Source organism: Mercenaria mercenaria, chromosome 1 (assembly GCF_021730395.1).
Source record: "Mercenaria mercenaria strain notata chromosome 1, MADL_Memer_1, whole genome shotgun sequence".
NCBI classification, from domain to species: Eukaryota; Metazoa; Mollusca; class Bivalvia; order Venerida; family Veneridae; genus Mercenaria; species Mercenaria mercenaria.
In genome coordinates, this window is record NC_069361.1 from 20,972,646 (window position 1) to 20,997,901 (window position 25,256).

Consider the following 25,256-nt stretch of genomic DNA (forward strand, 5'->3'; position numbering starts at 1 on the left):
GAACAGATACATTCAAATCGAATCTGCACTTAGTTTGCTGGGGTGCATTCTAACTTCTCCGTACAGATTTTATTGTTATATAATAAAAAATGAAAAATATTGGTATCCTTCTAGGTTTCTACGGTGGAATTTAAGTCTCACTTTGAATCAGAATTCCTGTAAGCAACTGAATGTAAGTTTGCACACATTATTAAATCTATTTTAATCAGTATTTCCAGGTCAGAATTGACTTAAATTTTGTTACTCTTATTCTTATCAATGTGTCAATGTGAATATATGAATTCCCAATAACCGAGTATATTTACTGACAAGGCATGATATAATGTATAACATGCCTTTATCCGAATTAGCATGTTTCGCTGGTACAGAACCTTATAAAGATCAGTTCGTTTTCGTGTTCACTGATTTGGTATCCACAGGCACATATGTATTTCTAGTGTTGTCAGAGTTTACAAAGGTATATTCCATAATGATTTTTAGCATTGAGGTATTACGAATGTGCAGAGGTTGTCATTCATTCTCTGTAGTGATATTTATCTAGAATCGACATTATTGGAATATGGGCTCTGCATGATGTCTGTCTATCCTTCACGAAGTTCAGACGGTATGGAAATTAGAAACCCAATAATATAAACTTCAATTGCAACCCGGAAGGATTAGAATCCGATACCTCCATAGGTACATGTAAAAGGATTCATATACACCGCATAGCCCGATATAAAACACCATGGACGAAACGTTACGATATACAAAACCATATCAAAATAATATATTGCAATTCTCAATTTAAATGGGGATAAATAATGCCGATCATGCTAAATTAATTAAGTGACTTGTATTTGAAATTATGAATGGTATTAACTATAACCAAAGAAGTATAAAATACATTATTTTTATAGCTCTTTGCTATAACTTATTTCTGACAGCTGTTCTATTGGTCATTGATCAAGATAGTGAAATCGCTGTATTTACATTTACTTTGTAAAGATGGAAAAGGCGTGTATTTTCGCATAAAATATTGGAGTATAAAATAGTATCAAAGATGGCCTTTTCTATGCGTCATTCATTAATAACAAAATGGTGTCGTTTGCAAACGTCTTTCAAATTTGGAGAAAAAAGTTTCAAAAATGACTTTTCACTGGATTTAGAGACATCAGGTGAAGATCAACTTTTATTTACGTATGTTATCATGGATGCAACTTGTTTTTGAAAATCCCGCTCATTACACCTTCTTCACCTTAAATAAAAACCACGCGGTGTGTTTTACCAGAAGGCAAATCACAGCTGCATATTTTATGCAAGCTACTGTTAAAATGTAAAGTTAAAAATTAAATGATATCTAGCGCAAATCATTCATTTGCAAATCCAGACCGACAAATTAGTGCGCCGATTCGGCAAATACGCCTCGTCCAAATATGGATTATTACTGCTGTGTACTCGTCCAATAGAATTCAGTATTGTACTCAGCACTGTTAAATAACCTCATATTACTTTTAATACAGGTCTTTTACTTTTAAAACATTCATATACGATGTCTGTTGATTTATTATTACAACGTAGATCATCTGTATAAAACTTCAAGTATTTTGTTGATTTCATATCACTGTTTATGTGAACAAATGTTAACAATGGAATGAGAAGAGTAATAAAACACATGAGTACTCGTATTTCAGATCATACAATGTTTTGATATTGGACTAGATATGATAGTGACAGACATTACGGCGATGAAAACTGATACATAGGCTAGTCCATTGAAATTGTAATGGATTCAATGAATTTATGATGTCATAACCAAGATAACCGTTTTTAACGTGACGTCTCAGTTAGAAAATGAATAAAGTTATTTCGGAGTACATACGAAATGAACGACAGAATATGATCGACAAAGCTGTAAAATGAGTTAATAGTTGTCGGTCTTATTCTGTCGTTCGCTTTGTATGACTGCGAAAAACATATTTTATTTCCTTTCCTTTTATTAACAAGGTTTGAAGCTGCTATGTCGTAGCTTTGGTGCCCTTTCTTTAGCGTTCAACGGAGCGCATACGGAGAACGTAGATATATCGGACATAATCTACACCGTTTTACTAAACTTCTGAGTAAACAATCTTTTTAACCGTATCCATATCACATGTATTATCAGGACGTAAAAACCAATGATTCCATTCCTTTGCTCTGTTGATTTTATTCTTGTTTCCTGAAGAAAATAAAAACAAACTTTATAATCATGTACTTACTGCTTTTTGTTTGTCAAGATTACTTGTCTCAAGAAATCATAAGTATATCGTAAAATAGTCAACATATCAGTGACTTTTTGTTTTACAACTAAAACGTTTCAGATTTTAGACAAAAACAACTAACATTTTGTGAGGCAAAATATTCAAAACATGATTATTCAAATTGTTTTTTTAAGGGAAACGTCGGTTGATATAAGATCCGCGAAGACTAACTGCTATCAAATAACGACCTTAAAAATGCCAACATATTTTTTCTACATACGATAACCGGTAAGATTTCGAAAAAAAAATAGTTTTTAAGCAAACTTAATGATTTTTCGTCAAATTCAAAAACTTTTCAGAAAATACGTTTTCACTCACTTAAGTTATAAGTCTCTCTACTAGGTAGAAGATTGACATTTTAAAGCCAGGTCAAAAAAATCGAAGCGTAAACTGTATTCTTTTCGTAAAAAATTGAATGCTTTAATGAACTTTAGTTTGTGAAAGACTTGCTTTATTTTCGTGAAAACTAAATTGTTTTTCGAGATTTCGAGACAGGTTCTATATTTGATATTTCAGTTTAAGGGTAAGCTGCCTGTCCTCTTCTTTTTTCTCGAAAACTGTAATTTAATGAAAGATAATAGGTAAGGGTAGATTTCTCGGAAGCACAGTGCATCTAAAACACAGTCTCAGAGACACGCATTAGCAAATAGGCCCGCAACAAAAAGAAGCTGTAATGGAAAAATATTACAGACGGGTTGCTTCAAACATCTAACAAGTACATATTACCTTATATGAAATATAGATAGAGGGGAAGGAAGTGGTAAAATGGTGGGGTTTGGGGGGTTGTGGGGAATTTGAAGAGGAAAGAAGAACAAGGATGAAAATACAAAGGAAATGCTAAGTTCCTTAACAACAGTCACACTGCAACGTAAACCACTAAAGCGCAGACACTCATACCAAAATCAAACATACAACCATACCCAACTAAACTTAGACTCACAATCACACAGACGCATCCATATAAGCAGGAAAAAACAATTGTGTACCTCCTTAGGATTCCGTCAGCCTGAATAAAGGGGAGCCACGAAAACTAACATAAAGTAAAGGAGAGGAATGCAAAAAGTAGCGCAAATGCAAGGGGAAAGGAGGGGGCAATTGAAGATTGACATTATAATGCCAGGTAAAAAAACCGAAGCGTGAAAATTGAACGCTTTATTGAACTTTAGTTTGTGAAAGACTTGCTTTATTTTCATAAATCTAAATTGTTTTTCGGGATTTCGAGACATGTTCTTACTTTGCTATTTCAGTTTAAGGGTAAGCTGCCTATCCTCTTCTTTTTAGCTCACCTGAGCACAAAGTGCTCAGGGTGAGGTATTGTGATCGCTCACCGTCCGGCGTCCGTCCGTCCGTCTGTCCGTCCGTCCGTCCACACTTTCCTTTAAACAACATCTCCTCCTAAACCAACAGGCCAATTTTGATGAAACTTCACAAAGATGTTCCTTGGATGGCCCCCTTTCAAAATTGTTCAAAGAATTGAATTCTAAGCAGAACACTGGTTGACATGGCAACCGAAAGGAAAAACTTTAAAAATCTTCTTCTCAAAAACCAGAAGCCCTAGAGCTTAGATATTTGGTGTGAAGCATTGCCTAGTGGACCTCTACCAAGTTTGTTCAAATCATGACCCCGGGATCAAAATTGATCCCGCCCCAGGGGTCACTTGATTTTACATAGGAAAATCTTAAAAAATCTTCTTCTCAAAAACCAGAAGCCCTAAAGCTTAGATATTTGACATGTAGCATTGCCTAGTGGACCTCTACTAAAGTTGTTCAAATTATGACCCGGGGGTCAAAATTGACCCCGCCCTAGGGGTCACTTGACTTTACATAGGAAAATCTTCAAAACTTTTCTAAAAATAAACCAGAAGGCCTAGAGCTTAGATATTTCACATGTAGCATTACCTAGTGGACCTCTACAAAATTTTTTCATATCATGACCCCCTGGGTCAAAATTGACCCCGCCCCAGGGGTCACTTGATTTTACATAGAAAAATCTTCAAAAATGTTCTAAAAATAAAGCAGAAGGCCTAGAGACTAGATATTTGACATGTAGCATTGCCTAGTGGGCCTCTACAAAATTTGTTCAAACCTTGTCCTCCGGGGTCAAAATTGACTCCGCCCTAGGGGTCACTTGATTTTACATAGGAAAATCTTAAAAAAAATTCTAAAAATAAACCAGAAGGCCTAGATCTTAGATATTTGACATGTAGCATTGCCTATTAGACTTTTACAAAGTTTATTCAAATCATGACCCCTGGGGTCAAATTGACCCTGCCCCATGGGGTTACTTGATTGTACATAGAAAAATCTTCAAAATTTTCTAAAAATAAACCAGAAGAGCTTAGATATTTGACATGTAGCATTGCCTAGTGGACCTCTACAAAAAGTTTTCAAATCTTGTTTTTAAAGTTACTTAAAGAAAATTTCAACTATATTTTCTCATAATTCTTTTGATTGATTTCTATTATGATCTTTTGACCTTGAAGACTTGTCTTTAAGTGCAATGGTAACAGGTGAGCGATATAGGGCCATCATGGCCCTCTTGTTTCTCGAAAACTGTGTTAAAACTTCTGAATTTCGTGAACATTAAAAAATTAGTTGAAATTATAAGGCTTCGCGAAAAGATTTTAGGTTATGTTTATGAAGGAGTAGGCACTATTTTCACATTTTTTCTCGGTGACCAGATTTTATTTTCTTTAAAATTTCTGATACAATCACTAAAAGTTTATATTTTGGCAAAAATTATTCGATTTTCTCCATAATATTTGTAATTTTCAGTAAAGTGTTATACCAATAAAGCCTCTTCCATGACTTGACTGATGGTTTGGATAATTATGTACGAACGACTTGTGTAATTTTCTAGATCATTACAGTCTGCAGGATTTTCAATGTTAATTTTATATTCTATATCGCTTGAAAATTTAATCAATAGGTACATCTAAACTGGGAATGTATTATTGCGCAAAAATCGTTTTTCAACAGATATCCTATAAACTGGCCAGGTTTTGTAAAACTAGAGCAAGTTTTATACCTTGATAAACAAACACGAAATATGCGTGGTTTCAGTTACCAAAGATTAAACAAAACGAATATATTAACGGTTTGTGAAATAAGATCCCTTTGTAGCAATTGAAATTTTTTGTTGGCTGTTTAGATTTGTTTCCCTTAAAATACGAGTAAATAAAACTAAAAGTAAATCAAAATAGCCATTTGCATTTGCTGAAGTACATCCGAAAAGAGCTGCAGAGGTATGGCAGAAATTGATGTATGAACCACCAAACGCTAATCAGTGAACCAGATCAAGTGATTTGACCTCAATCAAATTTGTTCTTCCCACCTACATAATTATATAGATGATTAAGTCAGTGTAATCTGCAAGAATATCACCAATAATAGTTCAAACAGCTAAGTAGTTCAGTTTATAGAGGTTAAAAAGTATGTAAAGCTGAAGAAACATAGATACCAATTATCCAGTTGTTACTGATAACAATAGGGTGTAATTTCTGCCTCTGGGCGTTACTCATACTGTACCATTTACCATCAGCGTATACATCTAGGGTCAGTAATTGTGTAGTGATGTTTGCATACCTGGAGTAAAGAGAGAGATACACAGATATCATTTATATAATTTAAGCTTTTACACTTACCGACGTGCAAGCCATTTAATAAATATCTATTAAGTATAACTTATATTAAAGGAGAGAACAATCGTAAGCTAATATAGCTTTCTTTCCAATTCTTGAAATGTTATATTGCAAATATTTCATGATTTTCTGAATAAAAATATTTTTAAACTAAAAAATGTCTATTAACATGACGTCAGAAATTTATTTTAAAGTTATTTTTCTGAAGTTTTGACTTTAGTCCATCTTTTGTTCATTTATCTTTGGTTTAAGGATGGTCTGGGTAAATAGCACAGACTATCAACATGTGATTTATATAATACAATTGTCGTTTCATAATGAAATGTGATTTTAAACTGTTTTGCTGAACTAACCTTTCGCGAATTAACTTAGATAGGAATGTCTGGTCATTTTGCCCTTCGGAAATTGCCTTGTTATTTGGTTTCTCCTTTATTTCTCGTTCAAGCTTCCACATCATTTCTGTTAGCTTAGTCCAGAGGGTTTTGGTCCGATCTGTGGCAAAAAGATAGAGTAGTCCTCCATTGAAAACAGTTCCTCCGGTATTAGAAACTGGATTCACCAACATGTCAACACCAGATCGCTTTTGCAAGCCAGGTATTGGGTTTGAAAACCAAACGTAGTCAAATTCAAGTAAAAGCAAGTCAATGTTTGCCTGTAATAAAGACAAAATTATTTCTGTCCTACGAATCATAATTTTGACATAGCCAACATGGCTATACTCCTGATCACCTTTGGGTATATCAAGTTGTAGATGGAAGACTGACACTTCAGGCCAGTCTCTATTAAGCTTAATTTTAGATTCATTATCCATTGTAATTACTAATACAGATTTATGAATTCCCATGGCTTTCGTATTACAAAGCCAGCTATAAGCAAATGGTAAATATGCGTCATTTACTACGCTGACTAAAACTGTCTTATTATATGAACTAACTTTTCTTGCTAAATTTAGAACTTCATTATTATTGTCACTATATGTGTTACTATGTACACCATTTTTAGTATCACTTTTGCTTTTAGTATTATATGACATGTTTTTCTCTTCTTTCATTCCAAAGTCCTGTATATCTGATTCGTAAACGATATATATTTTTCCTTTCCTCGTATATTTTAGTATAACGAACAAAGCGATGCAAACCAAAATTCCATATCTTAATGACCTTTGACAGCAGAAACGTTTCATTACAGTATGTATATCCATTTTATGTTTTTATATAAAGACACTAATAAACACATACAGTATTCATTACACTAACCATCGTTTTGTCTGGTTACGATCTAAAACCGCCTGGATCAACTAACACACTACGTTCAAGCATCCGCTGTATTGATTTACTTTCCCGAATAAAGAGCGTCCACATTATAGCGCAGCGCAGTAAAACTATAACGTTTTCTTTGTTGATGTGAAAAGAGCCTGGGGATTATAGTCGTATCAAATAACAACAATAGCAATGCATTCAGTCTCACATTAGAATACTTGACAACAACTGTGATCCTCTGTATTTTACACGGTTCAGAAATTTTGTATTGACCATATTTTTCTTTTACTTCCTTTATTTCAATTTATTTCATTAGTGGAGGAAACAAAATCATCTTTCAAAACACGAACATCTTCTTTTGTACCTCACAATGCCTAGTTATCAAAGTAACGTGAGCATTTTATTTCTTTTTGTCATGTGTTCATTCGATAGCTTGTTAATTATTCAACGCTTTTGTGCGAGGTTGAAATAATAAAATGCTTTTAATCGAATTTAGTATGTTCAAACTTGAATTACGTAATTTTTACGCTATTGTCGAATACCAATTTAGTATACTATTCCAATATATCCGAGTTATACTGTTATTTGCAATTATATGAGCCACGCCATGAGAAAACCAACATAGTGGCTTTGCGACCAGCATGCTGTTCGCTGTCAAAGCCTATTGCAATTAAAGAAACCGTTGGCGAACAGCATGGATCCTGACCAGACTGTGCGGATGCGCAGGCGGGTATGGATCCATGCTGGACGCAAAGCCACTGTGTTGGTTTTCTCATGGCGCGGCTCATATTATTTTTGTACTGTTAGCATAAATTGCCAGTAGCCCATATCAAAAGTTTAGGTTTGCACGAATTCTGGATTCTCCAAATGCTGGAAACAATGAAACAATTACGCTTTCAATTATATCGTTTAATAGTTATACATGTATTATGTTTTGTAAGGATTATGCAGAGTAAGTGTTAGACCCACAACAATGGTACGACAGAGATTACGTTATCTCTAAATGAAAATTGCCATAAACAATATTAAAAAAATGAATGAGAAACAATTACTGTTTTTATTATCATGTGGGAAATGTTACTGTGAATGTTTAAATTTCGTATTATATCTCGTTGGTTGTACACTTTTCTACAAGTATGTTATTCAGTGGATGGATTTTTTTCCAAGTTTTGTTTAATGTGAAAACATGTTGTCATGGAAGGGAGTCTCTGAGAGATGGTACCTTGAAAAATCAAATTCGATTTTCCTTTTATTTTCAGTGTGAAATGATAGCTTAGTGAACAAATTTACTAAACATAAACATATTTTTCTTCATCTCCTAATAAAACATAAACATTTTATGCATAACATTTGACCAGAAGTAAAATGCACATCACTTGCATTGACAGCTTAACAGCGATTTGGGCGTTTTCATCAATTAAAATTTACCAAAAGTCTCCACAGGTAAATAAAATCAATATAATACAGTGTAAATGTAAACAACCGAAATTTTGATGTAGCATTTTTCAAAGTGTTTAAGTAGGCTAAATTTACATTGTATTCTATTGAAAATTATTTACCTGTGGATCCTTTTGATGAGACTGTAATTGGGGAAATTCCCACATCAGTGGAAAACTGTCAATATTGGAGTTGTCCATTTCGCTTCATATATCTTAGACGGTCATATTGTAGATATCATACATGAAATTATATGTTTTAAAGGAGATGAAGAAAAATATATAAAACTTAGTAAGTTGGTGCACTAAGATATTGCAGCTATCACTTCGCTCTAACAAGTCCTGAAAAATCGAATTTGAAATTTGTAGGTACCATCTCTACAAAGAGCATAACATATATGTAGGTCATGTTTTTGTCTGTCTGATCTGCTGTTGGGCAGGGGGCCTGTTTAGTTTTTCTTTCACTTTTGATCAATGCATTTTTTGTTGGCTTCAGTTTGTTGGTCAATTCAGAGTTTTCCCCTTAATTGTTTGAGTAGGTATCATCTCTAATTTTTTTGTTATCTATGTTGTTTGGTGTATTTGATTTTTTTATATACAATGTCCAAATTCTTGTTTCGTAATTCCGTCTTGTCAATTCTTTTTATCGATATCTAATAAATTGTGATGTTTTACAAATATATTTTTGAGGTAGCCATTTTACCTCATGGCCATAAGATTTTACGAGCCGTTTTTAAACCCATTGAAAATCAACCACGTACATGCCGTGTCTTTTGCCTCTCAGTTTCTTACTTCATGTTTATCTTAAGTAGTTCTTAGGTTTTTGGTCAAGAGCAGCAGGTCTTTCACAGGTTTATCTTCATGTTGTACTGCTACATGTAATTTTGTATAATCCTATCTCTTATTTTACAGCTTGCTTACTATATGTTTTAACTGTTTATCTTTGTTATATATAGTCGGTTAAAAAGCGCCTGTCGCTTATGTTGTATTGTTTCTCTGTCTTGCCGACTTAAAATAAAATTTATCTTATCTTATCTTATCTTATCTTATCTTATCTTTTACGATTACTAGCGGCTAGCGATTAAACGATTCAGAATATTGTAAAATTAACACAATTTGGCTTAACATGCCGAACAAGCACTTGTAACATTTTATCAAATCTCGATCTTTAAAGATTATTTACGTGTTGCGAGCAATTGGGATGATTTAAGTTTTTAGTTTAACTTTTGATAGATGTGTTTTTTCTTCTGTAACGTATGCGTATACGTACACGACTTGAAATCTAGCCCGTTTGCATCAGGAATTTATTCGCTAACTGTGCGTTAAGGACATGCAATTTCTTTGCGCCCTTGAATTTCATCATAATCAGTAAGTGTAGGCTCAAAGTAATTACATAAAAAATAAATTATGTAACTACAAATCCGTTATACTATTTTATTTGGATTTCAATAGAATGTGCACGTTCGCACCGTATTTGCGTCAACGAAATAAAATGGTTTCATGTATAAAAGTCGCAACAGCAAATTAACTGACTAAGATATTGGTTACATAAAAATGGAAAATTGTTTTATCTAGAGAAGATATAACAAGCAATGCATGTATTGATCAAACAATGAATTAATATTATCAGATGTGACATTAAGTAGATCTAGCATGAAGATTATTCCTTCCTGCTAGTTGACGCTATGTGTATCAGCTCGAGACACACATAGTTATTGCCCAAAATATAAATAGTGACCTTTGACTTTTATTCATCAATATAATCAATCGATATAAGTGATGCATCCGGGTGAGGTATTCGTGGGCATGCGACTTTTTAGCATACTTCGCTGTCTGCATCGTTTTTCCCCATAGAATAAACTAATAGGTTGTGCGAAATTTATATGTACAAATATTGATATCCTCTTTTTTACATATGAGATACTACTTGAGGAATTAAAGATATCTAGCTGGCAAATATAAATTGTACCCATACTTATTCCAGCTGCTTTTCTCAAGATATTAGAGGAACTACTGGTTGACATGGGAAAATTACTCTGTATCATTTTGAAATCACTGCATGAAACGTATTTTTGTTATAATTCCATCATACTGCACTCTTCTTTAGCAATAAAATAGAGATAGCCAAAACAATGCACTAGGTATTATTTCGTATAAACGTATTACTTCAGTTCTATATGTATTCTACATTGATGATGACATGTAACAATTGTTTTTTGCGGCAATTATTTTCTCAATAGAGGAATCAAAATCTGACATGTCCCCTCAGTCATGCACAGCTGAAAACTTGGTCTAGATATACATTAGGTAAAATTTACGGAATTTTGAATGGCTAAACTTGTATTCATAGAATTTGAAAAGGTGTATTAGTTGGCATTGAGTTGCTTCCCTTTTGGGGAAAATAGGATTTTGTCAGATGCGTCACCGAAGATTGTGAGCTTTCGCGAAATATCTGTTTTCCTTAGGTCAATATTTCCAGGTCCCACTTGACCAAAGTTTTAAAAACCCTTATTTCAATGTGAGATGTATCTGTATGGTACGAGGATCTTTACTGATATCAATGTATTTTTCAGAATTCACACATATTGTGCTTGTACTGAACCTTATAAAGATTTCATGGAAGGTATACTTCAAATTATGTTAAAGACTAGGATTATTAAAGTGGTTGTAATTTAATCACAATATTGACCTTAATCTAGGATCTGTATTACTAGAACATTAGTTTTGCTTGTTGTCAAGATACCTTCATAAGGTTTAGAAGATATGGACCGCAGACAAAATCAGAGGTTCAAACATTTCATCTTTAGTTTCAACATTGATTTAAAGTTTGGTGAATTTCCAGTTCCAAAAGGATAGAATAGAATACAACATCTACACCCACAGCAATTTCATCTACTGGTTCGTATCAAAATTTTACTGCACAGTGGTTTTTCTCATAATATGTCTTAAAAATTTGCTTTAAATATTTTGCCAATTCCTCTAAAATATTTGCTGGGTAAGTCACATGTTTGTTTGTAAGTCGTTATAGATTAGTTAATCAAGTAGAAAATTTAAGATGTACTTAAAATGTTGTATCAAAGTTACGGTTAGAAAATGGCAAAAACTTATCTGTGCTAGCTATATCAAGCTCATGGTATATATAACTCATACAGCCTTTGATAAAAAAAAGTGCTCCGGCCATTTAAGGAATGTATAAGTAATGTATGTTTCACCAAGTAAGAGCACAAAATTGGCACAATTTTGTGGCATACATTGCATTTGTTACAAAAGATAATAGGTAAGGGTAGATTTCTCGGAAGCACAGAGCACTAAAAACACAGCCCTAGAGCCACGCATTTGCATAGTAGGCCCACAACAAAAAGAAGCTTTAATGGAAAAATATTTCAGACGGGTTGCTTCAAACATCCAACAAGTACATACTAATTTATGCTAAATATAGATGGAGGGGAAGGAAATAGTAAGGGGCAAAATTGGGCCGGGATGGGGGGGGGGAGGAACCCGAAAGGAAAAGTCAAACAAGGACGAATATACAAGGGAATGCCATGTTCTTTAATAACAGTCACATTCATGTATCAAAGACAAACACACAATTACGATCAACTGAATATAGCATAACATCAAGTAACATAATGTAACATTACGTTACAAAATTATAGATCATGAAATATTTTTACTGCACTACTTCTGACTGATTTTAGAAAATGGACTAGAAAAGGACAGCTCTTCTCAGACACACGTTACATAAGTAACATCCATGTAACAGCCCTATAACATCATTGTTACATCAATATAAAACTATTTAGGACGTTTTTCTGTCAATTTCAAGACATGGGGTGTAACATGCGTAACATTTTGACTACAAATAGACACCTCTTCTGAGACCCACGTAGCATAAGTAACATCCATGTAACACCCCTGTAACATCATTGTTACATCAATATGATACTACGAAAGACTTTATTCGGGCTAATTTTTAGAAATGGGGTGTAACATGTGTAACATTTTGACTGCACATAGATACCTCTTCTGAGACACACGTAACATAAGTAATATCCATGTAACATCATCGTAGCACCTTGTTACACCTATATAACACAACAAAGAACGTTTTTCGGCCAATTTTTAGAAATGGGATGTAACATGCGTAACATTTAATTGGAAATACACAACAATTCTCAGACACATGTTACATAAGTAACATCCCTGTAACATCCTTGTTACATCTATATATACTACCAAAGGACGTTTTTCGGCCAATCGTACGAATGGGGTGTAAAATGCGTAACATTTTGACTACAAATGGACACCCCCTTTCAGACACATGTAACATCCATGTAACATCCTTGTTACATCTATTTACCAATATTAAGGACGTTTTTTCGACTAATTTTAAGAAATGGGATGTACCATACGTAACATTTTGACTACAAATAGACACCTCTTCTCAGACACACGTAACTTAAGTAACATTAATGTAACATCCGTGTAACAACCTTGTTACATCTATAAAACACTACTATAGACGTTTTTCGGCCAAATTTAAGAAATGGGGTGTAACATGCATAACATTTTGACTACAAATAGACACCTCTTCTCAGACACACATAACATAAGTAGCACCCATTTATTATATGTCCTAAATATTTTGAACCTGTTATATCGATCAAGTGTTTTGTATTTCAGGTTTCTAGTGATACTTGCAAAGGTATTGATTAGTATCTAAGATAGAAAAAGCCCCTTAAATTATTCATTGTTAAGACAGTCAATCAATTTAAAAAGCATTTTAAGACATTTTAACGTCTTTTGTATTCTGTTTCAGATCTATTTAACACACAAATGACACCTGTGAAAGATGTAACTGTTCTCTCCATATATATATGAAAAGCTGAGAACTTCTTTTTCTGTCAATATAAGCTCTAGTTTTACATTTGCATTTGATAGATTCTTTGTTATTTTAACACCCTGAACAAGAAAAGGTAAGTTGTAATTTCGTGTAACTTCTGACTTCATTTATTTCCAACTTAACTTATTATGCAAAGAGAAAAATGATATTTTTCAAGCTTGCAATTACTATGAATTTTAGCTAGATTAACAATATTTAATAGGCCTTATTATGCTAAAGGAACCAGCGTGAAGTAGAAGTCCTTGTGGTTATTGCCACTAATTGGCCTGACAAAAATAAATTGGCGGCCATAATATTTACAAGTGTTAGTATTTAATTTGTAAGCAAAATACGATAAAAGTGATAAAACAGAGCTAAGGAGAACTGGTTAAATGTTATGTGGCGGCAGCTGTGTTGGTGGAAAATTGATGTAGAGACACGTGTCACTGAAAATGCCATAAAACCCTGAAAACTGATTTTATCAAGCTGAAACTTGGTATTGTTTTCATGCAGATAAATTACTGATACTAAATAAATGAAATTTAGATTATTACAGATTTTTTTTTTCGTATAGACCTGACCATATTTAAGGAACCAACTGAGAGCCATCTGATCATTTGTTTTCTGGAATTGGTCTATCTATATGTGGAAGTTCTTTGAAAATTGTCAATTTATATAGAATATATAGGGAATACTATTTAGGCTAGAGTGGTCAAATGCAATAATCTAATAAACATAATATAATAGGTCCTTTTAAAGATTAACTTATATGCATCTCATTTTAGGATCATATGCTAAAATCTTTGTGGCAATCAGGATAAGAAAATCGAGCTTGCAAAAAATACCTGTAGTCGAATTTTAACTTGTATGAAGCGCTGAGTGAACACAAACAAGTGTAAATGATTATATGTTAAACTTGCGAACAAATTCTTACATGACAAAATATAAGTAAGTAAATTGTTTATTAACGTGACATGTGTTATATACAGTACATACATATTACAATAAATGATCAATTTTCACAACACCCGGTCCAATGGGCCTATATCTCACCTGTTAACTTATTACACATTTATTACATGATCTAAAAATGGGAATAATATGTAATAAGATATCATATTAATTCATAGCAATTATGTGTATATTTTGATGATTAAAAACTGTTTAATTTTTAATTATAACATAACATAACATAGTTTATTGAATAAATCTTATGCATATAGCATATCGATTGTACAAATAAGACACAAAGTACAATGAGTACATAACATTATAAGAGTACATGATATTAATAATTATCACAAAACGCGGGGATATACACCATCTGCTATGTAATAGAGAGAATAATAGATGAGATTAACACATATTACATCATGATCGACTTGATATAAATTTGTCAAGGTACTGCAGCATTTAACAATGTCTTACGTTTATCAAACGCTTTCAGCAAAAAATAAAGCTAGTCTATTAAGTATCACTCTATTTTTGGATGTTAATAGTTCAATGAATTTAAACATGCTAGGTCTGTTCCTATATCTAAATGGTATCAATTGTACACGAAGATCACTATAGACTGGCCACTCCAAGGTAAAATGGAATTCATCTTCAATTATATGAGCCGTGCCATGGGAAAACCAACATAGTGGGTGTGCGACCAGCATGGATCCAGACCAGCCTGCGCATCCGCGCAGTCTGGTCAGGCTCCATGCTGTTCGCTAATAGTTTCTCCAATTCCAATAGGCTTTAAAAGCGAACAGCATGGAGCCTGACCAGACTGCGCGGATGCGCAGGCTGGTCTGGATCCATGCTGGTCGCATACCCACTATGTTGGTTTTCCCATGGCACGGCTCAATTATAATTAATCGCCTTTAATAGTCTGAGTCGATCCTAACAAATTCGTCTTACAATTGATTTAGTTTAGATAAAACGCATTTTATTACGGGATTAATTGTAAACCCAGTTTGTCCATCCAGTCTGAAAATTATACCGATCTAAACATGACATTTTCACGGACGATTTAAAAACAACCCAAGTGTTATAAAATATGGTTATCAAACCATCCTCCCTCAGCAAAGTAAATGAAACTTTTAGTGTCCAATATACTAGAGATTGAACCTAAAGTTTTAAACGAGATTAAAATATTAAATACAACCTAGGTGGCGATTACTTGGTTCTTCGAATAACCGAAATATTTGTTTTTACATATGTGAATTTACAGACAATTTTGTTCATATCAATAAGTCACAAGTTTGATATTTATCTCATAGCATATTTTGCAAAAGAATGACAACACTTGCCTCAGGCAAATACTTTCAAGAATAGGTTTCTATAGATTTACTTCCCTTGCGCCTATACATGAGAATGGAAAATGAAAACGGGTTTAGATACAAAATCATATTTTTTACAACACAGACAATTAGGATATTTTTGTTTTTTATTTACCTTGTTAAACTGCTTCAGATGTTTTTTATGATATTGTTGTCAGCTTATTTATGGGTAAAAATAAATTGTAACAATAGTATCACTGAGTTTATTATAGGAAAGATAATACGATTTGCATCTATTAAAATGTTACAGTTATGAACAGGTGTTGTAATACATGATAGGTAGGATCAGTAAAGGTAAAATTATATACCTCTGCCTATCACATACCATTCATTTTTTTCATTATTTTCTGAACAAGTGAAAGTCATAATATTAATATCATACCCTCAGTCTGTATATGAAGTATAAATGTTTTATCAAGTAGCTTGTCAATACTGACAAATGACAAAGTCAGTACTCATTACATGCTGCTTGATTATGTTTAATTAGGTTGCAATGTTATGTCCATATTCGTGCAAATCAAACTCTAGGATAATTAAAAGTAAGTGATATATATATCCAATCATAATTCCGATATCAGTATACTGATACCTTATGTAAATTAATGTACTCTAAATAATGCTGATGATTTTCAATATAAATCTTTTGAGAATACAATCTTAAACGATTTCTGTTGATTTATTTTACAACGTCGATCTTTTATATGAAACATATACAATGTATGTAATATTGTTAATCTTATATCCCTATTGGTGTGCATTTGAATGACAAAGGTAATGAAAGTATTATTATAATTCCGGATCATATTATGCTTTGATATTGGACTAGATATGATACAGACAGCATTCTTACGGTAGGTTAGTCAACTGAAATCGTAATAGAATGAATGAACTTATAATGTCATAACTAAGAAGACAGTTTTTAACGTGACATTTCACATTGTTATGAATATCCTCCGTGACATAACTAGTCAATATAATTTTAATAGACTTAAGTGTACACAGTCTTTTTCACCGTTTCCATATCACACGTATTATCAGGACGTAGAAACCAATGGTTCCATTTCTTTGCTCTGTTGATTTTATTCTTGTTTTCCGAAAAAAAAGACGACAAGGTTATGGCCTTACAGTGTATTGCATGTGATGGTTGCTTATTTCTCTACTATACAGTCATAGGAAAACAAATCAGATTTCAGATTTATAACAACTGTCATGTAGACCAAATATTTAAAATGTTTCATAAAAAGGAAGATTCCGTTTCAGAGGAGATATCAACTGGGTATTCCTGGGTTTTTCACCCCACCAAATATAGAAAATTAAATCAATTTTTCATTTAAAACTTCGACACTTTCACTACGTCTAAATACTCTGAAAACATGTCGGTGGTTATGACACATAATTTCATGAAAGAAGACGGTAAGCTACTAGTACTTTCATATAATGTTCTATAATTGCCAAAATATTTCATTTGCTTTGTCTAATATACAACGACACTCCCATGATAAAGAATCCTACAATTAAAAACTTTATAATATATACTAGTATCATTATAATTTCAAAGATCAATTGTACATGAAAACTGACTATATGGGATGGTATTTATAAGGAAAACAATTTGTCATAGCCAGGCTAAACAGTAATTGTTTCTACGATAACAATGGTACGCCCTTGTAAGACTTTTTTTTGTAAATGAACAGGCTAAAATTGAACATAAGATAGGTGTAGAATATGTAATTATACATTTTAATTCTTTATCAGTCTTCTGGTCATATCATTGGCACAGGCACCCAGCGGCTGGACATATAGCCGCCATGTTGCCTCCCGGTCGTGATTTGACCGTTATTTCACAGATTTGAAATTCTTTACATTTATAGTTACCGAATAGCTTACAGCTTTCGATTTAAATCTATTTTAAAATATCCCAAATTTACTGATGATATTTAAAAAAAAAACAAAATATCTCTTACACCATTTTTTCAACCAATGGAACTGGATTGAGTCCTGCTTGGCAGTGAAAACGCTTCCACACGCCGGGAACTTCGCTCTTTTTACATGTCCTCACGGATTTTGTAGTTTTCATTGTCAAGACGGATTCAATCCACTTCTTTGGTTGAAAACATTGTGTGGTAACTACCTTGTGTTTTCTTAATATCATTGGCCAATTCTGGATATTTTAAAGATAACTTAAAGAAGCATTTAAATCGAAAGCTATTGGTTATTTGGCAACTATAAATGTAAAGCATTTTAGTCATGACCGCAGCTAAATATCCAGCCACAGGGTACCTGTGATCAATGGTTGAATTTTCGTACATATGTCATCAACACTGTTTAGCAAATTTGTTTGTTGTATTTTTGATTGGGAGTGGTCGGTGATAAGACTTTTTCTTATCTTTACAAATAGAGGTATAAGTCATGGAAATAACCACCCTAATATCACATAGAAGTAGTTAGTGCTAATCAAAGTTGTCATTTCTTTTTACCTAAATACACGTGAAAAGACCATAAAAAGTTATGTCAGAGGCTTTGAAATGGACACTGCTAGTAACTAATAAACTAATTCAATTTGTATAGGTTACAGGATCTTTTTATTATTTAAGGTAAATACATTCATTTTGTGTTGCCCATCAATAATGTTATTACTACCTTATGACCTCATTGTAATTGGTAATTGGTAGCAAAAAGGCTACCTTTGCATGAGCCCTTGATTTACACATGTCAATTGTCATTATTCCTTGCAACCAATAAGAAACTGTTAAAGATTAAACAAAATGGATGTCAATAACATTACCTGTTATAAAGTTGTTGCTGATAACAATAGGATGTAATTTCTGCCTCTCGGCGTTACTCATTCTGTACCATTTACCATCAGCGTATACATCTAGCGTTAGTAATTCTGTACTGACGTTTGCATACCTAAACATAAGGAAATTTAAATAAAATTACAGAGAAAGTATCGGACTCCTTCAGATGAATGACTGTTTTGAATGTAGTACTGTAAACAGAGAAAGCATATTCAACTGTTATGCAAAGTTTATATTTTTAAAATCAAGTGCATATTTGTGTACAGAGAACAATCATTTTTTCTAACTTGTATATGGTTTAAAAGTGGAAAGACACAGACTATTTTTATATAGAGATGTAAACTCTCCCTGAAATTCATGCACAATCTATAATTGTTATAAAAGATCTAATAAGTAAATACATTTTCTGTTTAACAGGTTTTGGTTTGAAGTTTAAATATCCTGATTAAAATATTTGAAAATATTCTTTCTCAGTGGGCGTGTACATATACTGTCGACTTTTTCATACGCAGTATGGTAAATATATATGTAAATATCCATAAATTAGTATTATTTAATCTGATATTTGTAAGTACACTAATCCTGGATAAAAAAAAAAAACAGTTATCATTGAAAGTATATTAGTTTTATTACAATGCAAATGAGAAATCTTCTATTTTATACACAGCCGCAGCTGCTCATTCTGAGCGAGGCAGTTGTGGCTGTGCATAAGGTTATATTCTTCCGGTGAATTTCACATTATATCCAATGGCCCAGGAGTCAATAACTGTTTTATTAAATGGGTACAGGTTTATGAACAAGAAACAACTATTTGTTGCGACATATTTAATGTTTGAAAGTAACAATAAATGTGTGAAACATCTATTCTATTTTTACAAAGTCATTTTTAATGGGATAAAACCACTAACCATTAAACATGAAATATATTTTGAAAGATGATGAGTGGTTTCGGCCAATGAAATTAAGGTTATTTTTAGAACATATAATAATAAAAAGTGTCTACTATGGGATCTCATTTTAGTATTCATTCACTAGTTTGTGACATCTATAATTCATTTCGTACTGCATTTTATAACGCGGTAAATGTATTGTGTAGCGGTATTTTAAAATATAGCGTATTTTCTAATATTTTCCATTATAATTTAAGATTTCGTTACTATCAGATCCATCTAATTCGTAATATGATGTTAATAACATACTTGCAAAGTATTTCTGTCTATTCGCAATCTTGTTGCCAGGAGGAGATTATTCAGTAATAGCATTATCTGTATTTTTTAAATGATAAACGCAGCGCAAATCTATATTATTTGTATATGTGTATGGTGATACCATCTTTCATTTTGTGATATGTAAATGAGCCAGCATCTACCAGAGATAATTAGAAACTTGCTGTCTTCAATGGTTTGTATTGATCTGGTGTTCAGTTAAAAATATTTCAGACCTTAAATCATATTTTAAATTATGAACAATTTCTTCATAGTATTAATGTGAACATTTTTGTTTGTTAAACACACAAAATACACGTATAGTTAAGCACAAATCGTCCTGAAAACAAGTTTGTTTTAAAATGAAATGACTCTTATACATAACATTTAATTGTGAATGTATCTCTACAGACTTTAAGTTTATATATTTTATCAGTTTTGATGAGATTTAATTAAATGCATTTGAGTGTGCGGCAATCTTCAACCGGATAAATCTAGGTCTAGTCCTAGAACTGTACATGACATCAGAAATGAATTTTAAAGTTTTTTTACTAATATTTTGATTGTAGTCCAGCAAACCATTGCTTAACTATAGACCGATTTATAGCACAGTCTGTAAACAGGCCAGTTATATAATAGTAAGTAAGAAAGTTAGTAAGCATGTAAGTAAGTAAGTAAGTAAATTCTTTATTTATAGAGAGGGTGACTCATTTAGCTGATGCTAGTCTTCCATGGGGCCCTATTATTGTACAAATATTTGCAAATATGGTTCAAATGAAAACAGAAAATAATATCATAAGTACCTCGTTAGAAAGTAAGATGCACATGTATAACAGAAAAGCAAAACATTGACATTTCATAATCAACATTATATTTATATATTTCATGGCATCTGTATCCATTTATTACATTTTGGTTTTAATGGGACGCTTTATTATCTACAAGTATGATATTCCAAACAACTGGATCTGAATACAGTAAACTTCGTTAGAACAGCTCTGATTGCGTTTTACTTATATGAAAATCTCTGTTCGTGTTTGGTCATAAAATAAAAGAGGTGTCACTTGTCATTTCTGTATTATTGTACATTTCACATATATTATTTGGTAACAGATTATTTGCGATTTTGAACATAAAACATGCCTTCCGATATAACAGACGCTGATCAAACCGTTGCATGCTCAGACAATTTAGAGCTTGATTGAAGTCTGAGTAACTTTCCTAAAATAGTTCCACATGCACGTTTTTGTAATCTAAAATATTACTGAATATTTTTTTAATTGTACTTCCACATATTATACAGCAATAATCTATATGCAGTGGAATATAAGCTTTATAAAATATTATTCTATAGTTTATATCAAGAAATTCCCTCATCCTTAAGAGTAGCCGAATGTAAGAGAACATCTTTTTGTAAATTACTTTAAAATGTGAATCCCATATAAGACCATGTTGTATGTAAATACCGAGTTTTTCATTTGGACTTTGTTTTAGCATAACATTTTTATACAAAACATCAATTCTGTTTTCGGTATTGAGTTGCATACCATTCTCGTCGCACCATAAGTCTGAAACAGACAGGGACGGTCTTATACATATTATTTGAACCATTTGATACTAACCGATTACATTTACAGAGTTCCATTTTTTTTTTTCAAATGTGATCCACCAAAATCAAATGCTTCTCTAAAGCTCCTACTAAATAACCATCATTTATTGTTTTCAACCACGAATCAATCATGACTGTAAGTGCAGTTTCTGTTGAATGAGGTTTTCGAAATCAACTTTGTTTTTCCATGTAAAAGATTGAAATGTGATAGATGGGACATTAAAGAATCTTGAACATGTTTTTTTCAATTAATTTAGATAGGTTGGAAAAATTGATATTGGTCTGTAATTATTCACATTAACTTGATCGCCAACTTTGTGTAATGGCGATACTTTAGCATTTTTCCATACACTTGGAAATGCTGAATTTGATATACAGTCAAACCTGCATTAAGCAGGCAACCAAGGGAGCAGCATAATTTGGCTGCACAAAGTAGGTACATAGCAGCTTAAGACAAGTCAAAATTAGAACAAAAGTTCAATCTGCTAAGTAAGCTGGCTGGCTGCTTAATGCAAGTGGCTGTTTAATACAGGTGGTCACTAAGGCAGGCTTGACAGTACTTCAATTTCTTTAAAAAGTCTGAAACAGACAGGGACGGTCTTATACATATTATTTGAACCATTTGATACTAACCGATTACATTTACAGAGTTCCATTTTTTTTTTTCAAAAAAAATGTGATCCACCAAAATCAAATGCTTCTCTAAAGCTCCTACTAAATAACCATCATTTATTGTTTTCAACCACGAATCAATCATGACTGTTAGTGCAGTTTCTGTTGAATGAGGTTTTCGAAATCAACTTTGTTTTTCCATGTAAAAGATTGAAATGTGATAGATGGGACATTAAAGAATCTTGAACATGTTTTTTTTTTCAATTAATTTAGATAGGTTGGAAAAATTGATATTGGTCTGTAATTATTCACATTAACTTGATCGCCAACTTTGTGTAATGGCGATACTTTAGCATTTTTCCATACACTTGGAAATGCTGAATTTGATATACAGTCAAACCTGCATTAAGCAGGCAACCAAGGGAGCAGCATAATTTGGCTGCACAAAGTAGGTACATAGCAGCTTAAGACAAGTCAAAATTAGAACAAAAGTTCAATCTGCTAAGTAAGCTGGCTGACTGCTTAATGCAAAAGGCTGTTTAATACAGGTGGTCACTAAGGCAGGCTTGACAGTACTTCAATTTCTTTAAAAAGTCAGATTATGAGATAAATGGAAATGAAAGTTTCAACAGTTTTGGCTCTATGTTATCAAGTCCTGTTGAATTTGATTTATTAAGATTTGATAAGTACTTCTGAAACTGAAATACAAATATCAGTGGGAGTGAGAAAAAAACATCTGCTGGAACTGAAGCGTCTACAAAAGTTGTTCTGTATGAAAAATCAGTTAAAAGGACCGGGTCTTTTAATGTTAAGCGATAGTGAAAAAATACTCGTTCAAGTTGTTTCTTATTTCCTATTTATTTGTGATAATTTTGTCAATAACGATTATTGTTTCCCAATAAATACTTTCTCGTAACTGCTAATTGCTAAAAATCAAGCGTAAGTTTACATTTTTTCCTGAACTAACCTTTCACGAACTAACTCCGACAAGAATGTCTGGTCATTATGCCTTTCGGATATTGCCTTTTTATCTGGTTTCTCCTTTATATCTCGTTCAAGCTTCCACGTCATTTCTGTTAGCTTAGTCCATAGGACTTTTGTGCGGTTTGTTGCAAAAAGATAAAGTAGTCCTCCATTGAAAATAGTTCCTCCGGTATTAGAAACTGGATTCACAAACATGTCAACACCAGATCGCTTTTGTAAGCCAGGTATTGGGTTTGAAAACAAAACGTAGTCAAATTCAAGTAAAAGCAAGTCAATGTTTGCCTGTAATAAAGACAAAATTATTTCTGTCCTACGAATCATAATTTTGACATAGCCGACATGACTATATTCCTGATCACCTTTGGGTATATCAAGTTGTAGATGGAAGACTGACACTTCAGGCCAGTCTCTATTAAGCTTAATTTTAGATGTATTATCCGTTGTAATTACTAATACAGATTTATGAACTCCCATGCCTTTCGTATTACAAAGCCAGCTATAAGCAAAGGGTAAATATGCGTCATTTACTACACTAACTAAAACTGTCTTATTATATGAACTGATTTTTCTTGCTAAATTTAGGACTTCATTATTATTGTCATGATATGTGTTACCGTATACACCATTGTTGTTTTCATCGTCTTTATATCCGAACACACGTATAATTGATTCACTGAAAGGTCTGTATAACACAGATATATTTCCTTCGCTTATACACTTTAATACAATGAATGAAGAAATGAAAATCAGAATACCATATCTAACTGACCATACGCAGTACCGTTTCACTGAATCAGATGTACAATCATCCATTGTGTACATTTAAAATATCTTGCTTAAACATATACAGTACTCATAACACTACATATATTCCAATTATATGCATTCTATTATAGACATATTGTTGAAAACTTACTCACTACTTATTTACTGATCAAGCATTAAGAGAAAACACTTGGATGTATCGACTTTCTCAGAAATGCACATCTGCGTTAACTATAACGCATTGTTAATTTCAAGAAGTATCTGATAGGAAAAATACAAAATATTTAAAGGGAAAGGCAACGTTGTTTGATGTTAATTCCATCTGCTGGGATTTTATAATCATCTAAAGAAGTGAAAGAATTTTCAAAATCGGCTTAAAGATGAAAATGTTATGAGCATTTAAGTATTTGATCAAAATTTCTAAACACATATTTGAACTGTATTTACTTATTTCTGTAAAATAATTCATCTATTTTTTCAAGCTATAATGAAATAAATTAGCATGTTTTACATCTTACAGTCAAGAAACATATAAATTTAATCAATCCCAAAAGTTATTTGTTTTGCTAAATGAAGAATTCACCAGTGTGTAAATGACGTCATAAACACACAAAATGCCTGCCTCCATGATCAGCAATTTTCTTAAATTTCAAACTGCCATATCTTTTTTAATAGTGGTCCGATTTTAAAAATTCTTTCAGCGTTATGAAATGCTTGATAATGGCTTTCATAGGAAGTTAACTGTTCGTCAGGCTTTCCTTGTCTTTTAATCTCACATCCATAGAACGGACATACTGTTTGAAAAGACATTTGGGGTGAATTACAACTGCAGTCCTCTTGTATTCAAACGGTTCAGAAATTTCATATTTCTACGTGAAGAACCCGTAAATTTACTTTATTTCTTTTATTTATATTTTTCAGATGTCGTAATAAAATTCCCTTTCCAAATATTCAGTCCCATGAAGCCCGATTGCAAATGAAATGTGAGCATTCATCATTTTATGGTATCTGTTAAACATTCAAACAAACGATTTTGTTTGCATTATGCAAGTTTTATGAGAAGAAGAAGAAGAAGAATATTTTATTGACTTAAACTGTACACAGTTTCTCGTCATACATATTACAATAAACATAGCTTAACAATAAGGTCATAGTTACTGTAAAATAAATCAATAATTAACAGATCTATAGATCTATAATTATACCAGTAGTTTGTTCACAAGTTATATACTGAGCTGTGAGGGTGGTTTTCTTCGAATTATAACAATAATATTAACACATTTTGTCCATCATGGTACTCTTACTTTTCTAGCGACTATATCTAACTATCTATCTAGCAAAATGTTACCAAAGTAGATGCTCGATTTCCAGTCTACAGTAGACAGGCTGCTCGAAAAACCAATATATACTGGTTTTCTCATGGCGCGGCTCATATAAAACATTTTTTTTTTTTTTTTTTT

The 25,256-nt window shown here is 32.5% G+C and overlaps 1 protein-coding gene across 3 annotated transcripts; it reads right to left on the reverse strand.

Moving 5' to 3' along the window:
* Positions 1–820: 820 nt before the first annotated feature.
* Positions 821–25,256, reverse strand: LOC123544411 (uncharacterized). 3 transcript variants are annotated; one of them, XR_006685100.2, is made up of 5 exons: positions 23,015–25,256; positions 18,609–18,733; positions 6,273–6,571; positions 5,739–5,863; positions 821–2,197 (listed from the first exon to the last, which is right to left on the reverse strand). XR_006685100.2 is itself a non-coding variant. In XM_045330494.2 (4 exons), exons 1-4 carry the CDS (start codon positions 7,176–7,178, stop codon positions 2,088–2,090), a joined length of 537 nt encoding a protein of 178 aa, XP_045186429.1. In that variant the 5' UTR covers positions 7,179–7,365; the 3' UTR covers positions 821–2,087. The 3 variants fall into 3 exon arrangements, 2 of the variants coding, with proteins under 2 accessions (XP_045186429.1, XP_045186422.2); XM_045330494.2 differs by lacking the exons at positions 18,609–18,733; positions 23,015–25,256 and adding an exon at positions 7,176–7,365; XM_045330487.2 differs by lacking the exons at positions 18,609–18,733; positions 23,015–25,256 and having other exon boundaries at positions 6,273–7,366.

What these genes read in the sequence shown, in the direction of transcription:
- LOC123544411 (XM_045330487.2), bottom strand. Translation starts at nt 7,120, where the DNA reads ATGGATATACATACTGTAATGAAACGTTTCTGCTGTCAAAGGTCATTA. An exon ending in TCTAAGTTAATTCGCGAAAG is followed by an intron (nt 5,864 to 6,272) that starts GTTAGTTCAGCA and finishes TCTTTACTCCAG; the next exon opens with GTATGCAAACATCACTACAC. An exon ending in CAGTAACAACTGGATAATTG is followed by an intron (nt 2,198 to 5,738) that starts GTATCTATGTTT and finishes TATTTTCTTCAG; the next exon opens with GAAACAAGAATAAAATCAAC.